This window comes from Musca domestica, unplaced genomic scaffold, assembly GCF_030504385.1.
Source record: "Musca domestica strain aabys unplaced genomic scaffold, Musca_domestica.polishedcontigs.V.1.1 72, whole genome shotgun sequence".
In the NCBI taxonomy this organism is placed as follows: domain Eukaryota; kingdom Metazoa; phylum Arthropoda; class Insecta; order Diptera; family Muscidae; genus Musca; species Musca domestica.
This window is the reverse complement of record NW_026712388.1, coordinates 1,236,572-1,249,775: the sequence shown is the minus strand read 5'-3', so window position 1 is coordinate 1,249,775 and position 13,204 is coordinate 1,236,572. Positions and strand designations below refer to the sequence as shown.

General features: G+C 33.5%; 1 protein-coding gene across 2 annotated transcripts in view; it reads right to left on the bottom strand.

The window, feature by feature from the left end:
* Positions 1-2,408: 2,408 nt before the first annotated feature.
* Positions 2,409-13,204, bottom strand: part of LOC101887901 (lipase 1) — a 183,210-nt gene continuing 172,414 nt past the window's right edge. The window contains exons 1-4 of one of the 2 annotated variants that reach the window (XM_005182952.3): positions 4,080-4,278; positions 3,456-3,633; positions 2,886-3,382; positions 2,409-2,828 (exon numbers count right to left, since the gene is read on the bottom strand). In XM_005182952.3, coding sequence (XP_005183009.1) covers positions 2,442-2,828; positions 2,886-3,382; positions 3,456-3,633; positions 4,080-4,220 — 1,203 coding nt within the window. In that variant the 5' untranslated portion in view covers positions 4,221-4,278 and the 3' untranslated portion in view covers positions 2,409-2,441. Of the gene's footprint in view, positions 2,829-2,885; positions 3,383-3,455; positions 3,634-4,079; positions 4,279-13,204 lie in introns of those variants that run through there. The other variant, XM_059130314.1, reaches the window with a different exon arrangement.

Here is a 13,204-nt window from a genome sequence, read left to right as displayed (position 1 = left end):
TTGTCGATCACCTCAAGCAAACACTTCGTCGGGAATGAGCCAAAGTATTTCAGAGCAACATTCGGGCAGCGTGTGACGGTTTCATTGGCCGTCTGAAGGCCATAATTCGTGCCAAAGGTGACCAATTCGAACAAATCTAAACTTATTCTAAAATTTGATGCTATTTCCGACGTTTGCTTTCATTCAATAAAATTTAAAAAAAAATGTAAAAATTATGGCGTTTGACTTCGTTGCAGTTTTTTTATTTTACCGTGTATATACCTAAAGTACACGTACTTCGAGGAATCATAATCTGAAAATTTCCAAAAATATGGAAGACAGGGTAACTTGCCCCCTCTATTTGGATTACTTTGCGATGTTAACTAGTAAAACATCGATTCACGTGTCTTCTTTGTTTATACCCTCAGCCATATGGCTAGGGAGGGTATATATTATTTGATACAGACAAAACATGCTTAGTCGAAATAACGGTCTTAGACCCTCTTTGGTCTCTTTGGACCAAATCCGTTGCAGAGAGTTGTCCGTCCATTCGTCTGTCTGGCTGGTGGGCAAAATAACTCTCGAAGGCAATATCCGATTTGATCCAAACTTGGTACTTCGTAATATTATTATCAAACTTTGATCGACTTTCGAGATGGACAATATCGGACCACACCTTCTGGTACCTCCAGAAAAAATGTTAAAATTCTCAAACAAAATTTACTGCACAGAAAGAGAAAAGACAATCCGATTTTGCTTCAACTTTGCAAATCCTAACATTTGCATCATCGGTCCACTCTTTCAGGGTCAAAATTTTGAAAAATTATAACTCTTATAAAATGGATGTAAGAGTCCGATTGTCTTCAAATTACATCACAATATTTTTATTAACCCACAGCCTGGTGTGAAGATCCACACCCACTCCTTCTGGTGCCTACCCCATAAAGGGTTAACATTTTGAATATCGATGAATTTATAAAACAGAAAATTAACATCCAATTCCATTCAGGCTTAGCACATCCCGAAATTTCTATAAACACAAGATCTGTTACAAATATTGTAGAGATCAGACCATTCCTTCTGGTATCTCCCCCACAAAGGGTCAAAGTTTGAAATAATCAAAATGATCAAAAAATCCGAAATAAGCATGCGACTCTCGTCATATTTCACACAACCAATTACTTCTACTAACACAAGATCTGCTGTTATGATAGGATATATATACTCCTCCCCCACAAAGAGTAAAAATTTTGAATATCCATGAAGCTCATAAAACGCGAAACTAGCATCCGATTCCATTCAGACTTGACACATCTCAATATTTCTATTAATGCAAGATCAGTTATAAAGATGGTAGATATCGGACCATGCCTTCTGGTATCATCCACACAAAGGGTCAAAGTTTTGAATACCCAAAACGATTATAAAAACCGAGATAAGCATCCGGTTCTACTCATATAGCACACATCTTATTATTTCTACAAACACACGATCTGCTGTGAAGATGGAATATATCTGTGCACTCAATCAGTACCTCCCCCACAAAGGGTCAAAATTTTGAATATCCACGAAGCTCATATAACTCGAAATTAACATCCAATTCCATTCAGACTTGGCACGCCTCAATATTTCTATCAATGTAAGATTAGTTATAAAGATGGTAGATATCTGACCATTCCTTCTGGTATCATCCCCACAAAGGGTTAGCATTTGACCTTCTTATTACCCTTATAACATGCGAAACAGGTCAGTGATTCTCTTTAAACTGAGTATATCTCAATGCTAGATTAAAAACGAGATTCGATGTGAATATTGCATTTTCGACCCTCTCCTTTTGATTCACCCTCCGAAAAAATAGGTTTTACATTTTTAATAGGACAAATGTCATAAAATTAATAAAAATAATTTTTCGAAGATTGTAGTGAAAATGAAACTCATTGGCCTATTCTTTAGGGTATCTCCCTAAAATATGGTAAAATAATAATATTTCTATAAGCCATCGATGTAATGTAAATATGGAATATTTCGGCCCACTCCTTCTGGTACCTCCCTTACAAAATAGAAGAAATGTTGATTGCCAATAAATCCCAAGCAGAAAGTCAATTTTATTTGTCAAAGACTGAGTAGAGGTCGTAGTTTGTATCTAAAACTGAAGTTTGAAGGTACCAATGATCCGAATGCTTGAAATTTACGCTAAACTCCACTTTCCGACTCCGATTTTGAAACTGTTTACGATCTCAATTAACCTCGACTCAGAAGCCTTGTTTAGATGATGGGCGAATGAAGAACTATCACCCCTTTCTTCACTCCTCCTACTGAAATGCTTACTTTACCTAATAATTGGTAGTATTTTAACTGCTTCTTATTTTTTAATAACTTCTAGGCCCTCTCTAAACATATTTTCCCAAAAATATTAAAAAAACTTTACATTTCATTTATAACACCCAAAAATATATATTCTCTCATTCATAAGAGTAATTTTTCATTATTTCCAACATGCGCTTATGAGCCATCTCACGGGCATTAATGCCCCACAACATGGTCATGTGGTTCCACTTTTTATGGGGATACAGACTATCCTCCACTACATTTGGTAAAATCTTGGCCAAACGTTTAACATCCACCTCACTGGACAGATAGTCATTCAACGTGTAATACAGACCCACATTGGCGGTAATCTTCTCTAGCGGATAGTCGGGCGGTGTAGATTTACCATAACGTTTCATATTTTCCTTTGCACCATAATCGAACTGGCAAAATCGGTCGCTATCAATTAATTGCATATAATGGCTGATCTGTTTGAGATTGCAGCCAGCCGGAAAATGACCCACAATTGTTGGGAACATGGTCTGGAAAATTTTCCATTGAATAAAAAAAAATATATATTTCTAAAATTCCAAACCCACCGTATTCGTTGTCTCCACATCTTTGCCCACAACCTGATAGTAGGTCTCCAGACAGGTGCCCTCTGTAATTGGCGATGCCAGACATGTTCTCCATAACATTTCTTTGCGTGGCATAAATTCTCTGATTCGCGGCTCGGACATTTTAACAAAACTCCTGGCATAGCCCAACAGTGGGGCCTTGACATGTCGCATAAAGGCCACCGGTGCCAAGGCATGCATCATTGTGATTTTCTCATTATATTCGGGGTGCATTGAGGCCAATACCCAGAATGTCGTGGTTCCCTGGGAGTGGCCAAAATAGCCGATCTTTTTGAAACCAGTCTGCTGGAGTATATAATCAATCATGGCTGGCAGGTCATGGATGCCAATTTCATGCCAACTAAATGTCCAAAATTCCGGATCGCTGTCTGGATCCATTGTGGTGTGATTGCGGGAATAACGATTGCCTCGGGCATTGCCCAACCAAACGTCGTAGCCATTGTCGAAGAAATAGTAGGCTAAAGGAGGGGGGCATTTTTGTAGGATCAAGTCTATGATTAAAGGGATTTTTTTTTCAGTAAAATTTCTTACCTGGAGCATTTTGCGGACCCATAATAATCCATGTGGCCGAACTATCCAATAGCCCGTGCATCATAAATATGGGTGGGGCTCCCGGCCTGGGAAGACGATGCATGCCCAAGATGTAGTTGTCCTTTGTTGTCACGAAGTGTTTTTCAACCGGATAATGGTACTTCTTCAAAAGTTGGGCCTGAAAAAAACAAAAAATCATTTTTTAATAAAAAATAATAACAGAAAAATCCAGTAGAGTAGAGAGAGAGAGAGAGTAGAGAGTAAAGTTTAAACACTCAAGCGAGTCACCAAAGGTGTACTTTTTTAACATTTGTTAAAAATTCCCTATAGATGATGGAGCAAGTCAATATGGTCTACAGAATTTTTACCATAAAATTCTTCTATAGATCTGAAAAATGTCCTGCTGGATTTATCTTCTATAGTAGGTTTTTTTATACCAAAAAAGAAGGAGAAGTGGATCAATTACACCATGCTTCCAAAAATATGCCTAGTCAACCTTAAATTTTTTTCAGAAATGCTTTGACCAAAGGACAAATAGCTACTAATTCGAATAAAATATTGGCTTAAATGGTTAAATAATATTTTATGGATCCACACCTGAAGTTAAACATTTTAAACACTCACCGCATCCAAATTTGCATCCTCAATAACACTTTTGGGATAATGTGTTTCCACATAACTACCATGAACCAATTTCAAACTTAAAAACCCCAATAAAACGGCGAATACTTTCGAATTGTTCCACCACCAATTTTCTGACCACATTTTAATTATTATTAAATATTTTTTCTATGATGAAAAAAAAAATTTATATTTTGATGTTCACTCAATCACGACACAATGACCAGTGAAATGTATACCACTTCAACTGCTAAGCTCGTTGATGAGCTCTAGTTTTAAATTTCAAATAATTATTTCGAGCAATTACAGATTTTAGATTAAGAGATTATGAGAGAATACATTTTCCAGTTTTAAATAATAATTAAATTGGTCAATATGAACAAATTGTGAATGGGTTCTTTTTGTGTGGTTCAAAAATTATGGACAATTGGTTAGTGCATTAGGGCGTGTGGTAGATATATTGGCAATGTGAACTTTTCGAAAATTTTTTGTGTATTATATTAATTTTGTCATTCCATTTGCAATTTCCCGAAATATTCTGGGAGAACATATATATGAGATCAGCAAAAAATGGTAAGTCGATTTCACCATGTCCATTACAACCCGATGTTTGGCATTTAAGCTACCAAACCAACCGTAATTTAACGTTTCGGCTTTTTAGTGAGGATATAACTTCTCGCAAAAAAATTCAATATAGGCCCACTTTTTGCCTACCTTCCACATAAATTTTTGGTATTTCGGATAAATGGTAAAAATTTCCAATCAAATCAGCTGTAATTTCATATCCATTTCCGGTTCTCTGAACATTTTGGCCTCAATTCCTTTTGTGGGTGAAATTAACTTTTTTCAAGAAACTATATTCCAAATTTTAGGGATTTTGAATTATTGAAAAATAAAGGAAGAGCTTTAGTTTGGCAAAAACTCTCAAATTTTTGGATTTTTTCCACAGGAAGGTATTTGTACCCTGATTCCGGGAAAGTATTTCCCCGTTATTTCATTCTTTCTTTCTATCAAAAACAAAAATTTCAAATTTTGGGTACGTTAATTTTTTGTAAAAAGGACTACTGTGGTTTGATAAAAACTCTTGCATTTTTTAATTTTTTTCAGAGGTACCCTGAATTCTGGGAAAGATTTTTTTTGGGGACTGACGCTGAGGATTCCCTCAGCCATATGACTAGAGAGGGTATATATCATTTAATACGGCCAAAATACGCATCATTGAAATAACGGTTTTACACCCACGATAACTCTCGCACAGAGTATCGGATTTGGTCCAAACTTGGTACATCGTAATATTATTATCAAACTTAGATCGAGTTCGAAGATGGGCAATATCGGTCCACTCCTTCTGGCATCTTTCCCACAAAAGTTCGAAATTTAAAAAAATACTTTTCTGCACAAGATATAGGTCAACTCCATTAAGTACCTTCCCCACAAAGAGTCAATATTCTGAATATTTATAACTCTTATAAAATGTGATGTAACAGTCCGATTGTCTTCAAATTTCACACATCACCATATTTTTATTAACCCAAGCTCCGGTGTGAATGTGGAATATATCGGTCCGATCCTTGTGGTTCCTCCATCACGAAAGGTCGAAATTTTCAAAAAATATATTTTCTGCACAGAAAGAGAAACGATGAGCCGATTTAGCTCCAACTTTGTAAATCATAATATTTGCGTCAGTGTTAGGTCAGGTGCAAAAACCGACAATATCGGTCCACTTTATCAGGTACCTCTCCCACAAAGGGTCAAAATATTGAATAATAAACACTCTTATAAAATGGGATGTAAGAGTCCGTTAAATTTCACATATCCCAACAATTTTATTAACCCAAAGTCTGATGTTAAGATGGAATATATCGGTCCACTACTTCTGGTACCTCCCCCACAAAAGGTCAACATTTTGAATATCCATGAAGCTCATAAAACGCGAAATTAACATCCAATTCAATTCAAAGTTGACTCATCTCAATATTTCTATTAACATAATATCTTTTATAAAGATGCTAAAGATCTGACCATTCCTCCTGATACATCCTCCACATAGGGTAAAATTTTCGAATAACCAAAACGATTATAAAATACGAAATAAGCATCCGGTTCTCTTCATATTTCCATATCCCACTATTTCTCTTTTTGGTACCTCTCCCACAAAGGGCCCGAATTTTGAATACTTTTATTTGTTATAACTTGCGAAACAATTCAGCGATTCTTTACAACTTGCAACATCTAAATATTTTTCTCAGCCAGAAACCTGAGATTGAAATTTTGTATTGGGGCCTCTGGGGATGGTTGGATGTGATGAATAGGTGGTTTTAGAAATGTGTATTGCAAGTGCATGAAAAGTACGAAGTAGAACTATATTTTGGTTGAATTTGGTACTGGGTGTACATATAGTGCTTAAAATCTGAAATTTGGCGTGAGGGTCGCAGTTCATGTATAGCCTGGACATATGGAGGTGGTCTCGGGAATGTGTATTATAATTGTAAGAGAAGTACTGGACGGTACTATATTTGGTTTTGGGTGAAGGAATAGAGATATAGACGTTGAGATCTGACGGGGTTTTGCTAATTCGTACTAAGAATATACGAAAAGTACTAAGTGGTACTAAATTGGGTATTGGGTAAAGGGATAGAAATAAAATTCTGAAATTAGATATTTAGATCTCTGCTGGTACTGGGAAAAAGATTTGGAGTTGACTTAGAAATTAGTCCCTTAATTCTATTGAATGGTACTACATTTGGTATTGGTTGCATGTATAGAACTGGAATCCTCATATTTGATATCAAGGTCTCCGTTGCTATCTGGAATTGAGATATGGAGGTGGTTTTGGATATGTGTACTATGATTGTTCGAAAAGTACTAAAAAATACATAGTTTGATATTGGGTGAAGGTATAGACTTAAAATCCTGATATTTCCTGTTAAGGTCTCAGTTGGTTATTTTGCAGGTGCATACTAAAATTATACTAAATTGTACTAATTTTGAATCAATGTATGTGTCTAGGATGGAGAGATGTAGATTGTTTTGGATATGCGCACTAAATTTTACTGAATTTGGTATTTTTTAAAGGGATAGAGCTGAAATATGAAACTGGATATTGAAATCGCAGTTTGTCTCTAAGGTTTACATATGAAGACGTTGAAATAGTTTCTAACGGAGAAATTGGATGTGGGTCCATTATGCTATTGTTTTTCTTATATTCTCCTCCGTAAACTTCAAATTAAAAAATTTGAAGACTAATTGGCGTACACGGTAAACATTTTCCTATTATTCTTCCTGAAAAGTGAAAAACGTGAATGATATATAAAAGTCTGAAAGTTTAGTACGATGTTTGAAGTTTTGATTAAATATTTTTGTCAAACTGAACCATTTTTCATATTGAGTACTTAAAAAGCCTAAAACGAACTGTTGAAACGAATATTTGAAATTTGAATGTGGACTTTACGATGTAGCGGGCACTTGGTAGTAGGATATATTTGTTTTCTATTTGTATTAACATTTACGTTCAAAGATGGACTATATCGGTCCACAATATCGTATAGTCCCCATATAAAGCCTCCCAAAAAAATTGATATTTTGATGATTGTAACCAAATTTTTTAATGAAATTTTCTGAAAATTCACAAAAGGGGGTCCTTCTGAAGAGTATTGTATATATCGGTCCACATTATTCACCGGAGTTGTTTCAAATTTCGTATTGAAGTTCCTAATAGTTACTACAGCCTATGACAGAAAATTGTCTATGCAGGTCCAAATCTACGTAAAACCTCGATATAACTGTACCTTCCTATATTCAGTATTTTGATGATTTTAGCTACATTATTCACCGGATTGTTTCAAGTTTCGTATTTGAATATTGTAATGGCTTAAGACAAAAGTTGCCTATGCAGATCCACGTCTTTGTATAGACCCCTATATAACGGCTATATTCGGTATTTTTAAGATTTGAAAAGATTTTCTTAATTTTCAAATTCGTTCTAAATGCTGGAAGGTATTCAAAGTTCGGTCCGGCCGAAGATACTGTTTTTTTACTAATTTATTTTAATTTCCAATTTAATTACCAATAATTGAGTCATTTGGTTTGCTTCCATTTTTCCCTACTTTGCTGTGATCTCATATTATTATGTAAATAATATTCAACCTAATATACATAAAAAAATTTTAATAACCATGATGTTTTGTGGCTCGTTTCATCGAGACACATAAATGAAGCAGAAAATTGATGAACAAATACTCTAATTTAATGTTATTAAACATACATATAGTTTTGTATTTTTTACTTTTCTAAGTGGAATGGCTATGCCTAGAAAAATACACGATGATTTCATGCAATAGAGGAATATTAATATGAACTTTGACCTATTGGAAGAAAGTATTAGGGCCATAATAGCATTCAATTAATATTAGAATAATTTTCAAAAATACTTGTCCCATAGCAATATGATGTAGTTACACTCCATATTTATTATAAATACATGTTCTCAAGAGCCTTAGAAGAGACGGCTATCCTCCCAACCTTTTTTTTGTTTAGTAAAAAAAATTCTTACAAAAGAACCATTTGTTATCGGAGAAGTCGAATTTGGCTCTTTCTATAGAAAACCAACCATATATTATTTTCTATAGAATATCTGTGAACTATTTTTTAGCCGTAACAGACCTCCATAGGACATTCCTCCTTTAAAAAACCGTCTAAGGGTCTTCAGTCTTTAGAAAACCTTTGAAAGGTCTTAACTCTACAATAAACGTGTAAATATCTTTTTGTCTTTAGAAGACCTTTCAGCCCTCTGGAAAAACTAAGAGATCCTCACTATATAATGGACTGCAAAAGAGATATTGTATATATTTTATCTGCAGAAGACCTTTGAAATGTCTTCTACCGGTACAGAAATTCAATCAGCTGAAGGCTGAATCAATCTCAAAGCCTCATCTTCATAGAAGACCTGCACGAAGTCTCCTATATCTAAACGGCCTCTAATACGACTTTCATCTATAGAAGACTTTTGAGATGTCTTCTGTATATTCTGTATTCAAAGCTCTTCCTACTAGAAAAGGTATACAACAGGTAACCCTAGCTTGCGAAGGTCCTATATCAATAGAATACAGCTCAAAGTTATTTTAGTTATGAAACATTTGTCAAGGACCTCTCAAGGATCTCTTCATATTGAATACCCACCAAAATATTTTCTACAACCTTTGAAATGTCGTTAATCTACAGAAAACCTCACAGATGTGATCTCTCAGTAGAAGAACTACTTAATTTCTCTATGAGGGAGGGCTTCCTAAGAAAGGCTTCCAGCCGCAAAGGACATCTAAAGCTTCAGAACATGTATTATTTTCTATAGAATATCTGCAAACTACTTCTAGCCCATAAATACCTACAAAGTATACTCCTCATTTAGGAATATTGCTAGGGGTCTTCAGTCTTTAGAAAACCACAGTAAACTTGTAAACAGCCTTCTGTCTTTAGAAGACCTTTCACGCCTCTGGGAGCCATAAGAGGTCCTCACTCTATAATAGACCGGAAAATAGATCTGCTGTATATAGAAACACTTGCAGATCTTTTATTTGCTGAAGACGTCTGTAATATCTTCAGTTGAACCCCTATGCTTAATATAGGGTTAATTATTACTTTGAATTTAATGTCTATAATTAAATGAGTGTACGCTGTACAGCTTGGGCAAATATGTTCGTGAACATAAAAAAATACATGCGGTTTAATTGTTTAGACAAATCGCCAACAAAATCATCACCACACACAAAAATGTTGTCAAGCGTGATGTTTACAATTTTCGCTAGCCTGGGAAGGGAAGTGAAAGTGAGGAGAAATCGAGACAAACATTTTTGATTGATTTATCTTGCATAGATAAGATCAAAGAGGCCACAATTTTATGTTTTGTTTTTCTGGAATACCCTGTCATGTGTGAGTTTTTTGCAAAAGAAAAAACTGCATCACATAAGCTTTCTAAAAATAAAGAGGAATATGAAATAGGCTAAATATATTCGGTTTGTACAAACATATTCTATATGCACATTTAGACATATCCGACTTTGTAGCAGTGCCTCCTGATGTTCGCTATTTTCAATATTTCGAAAAAATTTCGGTGTTTTTAGCTATTATTTGTGATCACTTTTTTGAAGAGAAAAAATAGCACACTTTAAAATGGCCATATCTCCTTAAATATTGACATTTCGGGGTTTTTAGCTATTATTTGTGATCACTTTTTTAAGGAGGGAAAAAAGCATACTTTAAAAAATTAAAATGGCCATAACTCCTTATATATTAAATAAAAGGAAAAATAGCATACTTTAAAATGGCCATAACTCCTTAAATATTGAAATTTCGGGGGTTTTAGCTATTATTTGTGATCACTTTTTAAAAGAGGACAAATGGCATACTTTAAAATGGTCATAACTCCTTAAATATTGACATTTCGGGGTTTTCTACTATTTTTTGCTATCACTTTTTTAAAGAGGAAAAATAGCATACTTTAAAATGGCCATAACTCCTTAAATATTGACATTTCGGGGTTTTTAGCTATTATTTGTGATCACTTTTTTAAAGAGGAAAAATAGCATACTTTAAAATGGCCATAACTCCTTATATATTGACATTTCGGGATTTTCTACTATTTTTTGCTATCACTTTTTTAAAGAGGAAAAATAGCATACTTTAAAATGGCCATAACTCCTTAAATATTGACATTTCGGGGTTTTTAGCTACTATTTGTGATCATTTTTTTAAGAGAAAAAAAGCATACTTTAAAATGGCCATAACTCCTTAAATATTGACATTTCGGGGTTTTCTACTATTTTTTGCTATCACTTTTTTAAAGAGGAAAAATAGCATACTTTAAAATGGCCATAACTCCTTAAATATTGACATTTCGGGCTTTTTAGCTATTATTTGTGATCACTTTTTTAAAGAGGAAAAATAGCATACTTTAAAATGGCAATAACTCCTTAAATATTGAAATTTCGGGGGTTTTAGCTATTATTTGTGATCACTTTTTAAAAGAGGACAAATGGCATACTTTAAAATGGCCATAACTCATTAAATATTGACATTTCGGGGTTTTCTACTATTTTTTGCTATCACTTTTTTAAAGAGGAAAAATAGCATACTTTAAAATGGCCATAACTCCTTAAATATTGACATTTCGGGGTTTTTAGCTATTATTTGTGATCACTTTTTTAAAGAGGAAAAATAGCATACTTTAAAATGGCCATAACTCCTTATATATTGACATTTCGGGGTTTTCTACTATTTTTTGCTATCACTTTTTTAAAGAGGAAAAATAGCATACTTTAAAATGGCCATAACTCCTTAAATATTGACATTTCGGGGTTTTTAGCTACTATTTGTGATCATTTTTTTAAGAGAAAAAAAAGCATACTTTAATATGGCCATAACTCCTTAAATATTGACATTTCGGGGTTTTAAGCTATTATTTGTGATCACTTTTTAAAAGAGGACAAATGGCATACTTTAAAATGGCCATAACTCCTTAAATATTGACATTTCGGGGTTTTCTACTATTTTTTGCTATCACTTTTTTAAAGAGGAAAAATAGCATACTTTAAAATGGCCATAACTCCTTAAATATTGGCATTTCGGGCTTTTTAGCTATTATTTGTGATCACTTTTTTTAAAGAGGAAAAATAGCATACTTTAAAATGGCCATAACTCCTTAAATATTGACATTTCGGGCTTTTTAGCCATTATTTGTGATCACTTTTTTAAAGAGGAAAAATAGCATACTTTAAAATGGCCATAACTCCTTAAATATTGACATTTCGGGGTTTTTAGCTATTATTTGTGATTACTTTTTTAAAGAGGAAAAATATCATACTTTAAAATGGACATAACTATTTAAATATTGACATTTCGGGGTTTTTAGCTATTATTTGTGATCATTTTTTTTAATGAGGAAAAATAGCATACTTTAAAATGGCCATAGCTCCTTAAATATTGACATTTCGGGCTTTTTTTAGCTATTATTTGTGATCAATTTTTTAAAGAGGAAAAATAGCATACTTTAAAATGACCATAACTCCTTAAATATTGACATTTCGGGGTTTTTAGCTATCATTTGTGATCACTTTTTTAAGGAGGAAAAATAGCATACTTTAAAATGGCCATAACTCCTTAAATATTGACATTTCGGGGTTTTACTTTAAAATGGTTTTTAGCTATTAATTGTGATCACTTTATTAAAGAGGAAAAATAGCATACCTTGAAATGGCCATAACTCCTAAAATATTGACATTTCGGGGTTTCTAGCTATTATTTGAGATCACTTTTTTTAAAGAGGAAAAATAGCATACTTTAAAATGGCCAAAACTCCTTAAATATTGATATTTCGGAGTTTTTAGCTATTATTTGTGATCACTTTTTTAAAGAGGATATATAACATACTTTAAAATGGCTATAACTCCTTAAATATTGACATTTCGGTGTTTTTAGCTATTATTTGTTATCACTTTTTTAAGGAGGAAAAATGTCATACTTTAAAATGGCCATAACTCCTTAAATATTGACATTTCGGAGTTTTTAGCTATTATTTGCGATCACTTTTTTAAAGAGGAAAAATAGCATACTTTAAAATGGCCATAACTCCTTAAATATTGACATTTCGGGGTTTTTAGCTATTATTTGTGATCACTTTTTTAAAGAGGAAAAATAGCATACTTTCAAATGGCCATAACTCCTTAAATATTGACATTTCGGGGTTTTTAGCTATTATTTGTGATCACTTTTTTGAAGAGGAAAAATAGCATACTTTAAAATGGCCATAACTCTTTAAATATTGACAATTCGGGGTTTTTAGCTATTATTTGTGATCACTTTTTTAAAGAGGTAAAATAGCATACTTTAAAATGGCCATAACTCCTTAAATTTTGACATTTCGAGGTTTTTAGCTATTATTTGTGATCACTTTTTTAAGGAGGAAAAATAGCATACTTTAAAATGACCATAACTCCTTAAACATTGACATTTCGGGGTTTTTAGCTATTATTTGTGATCAATTCTTTAAAGAGGAAAAATATCATACTTTAAGGAGGAAAAATAGTATACTTTAAAATGGCCATAACTCCATAAATATTGACATTTCGGGGTTTTTT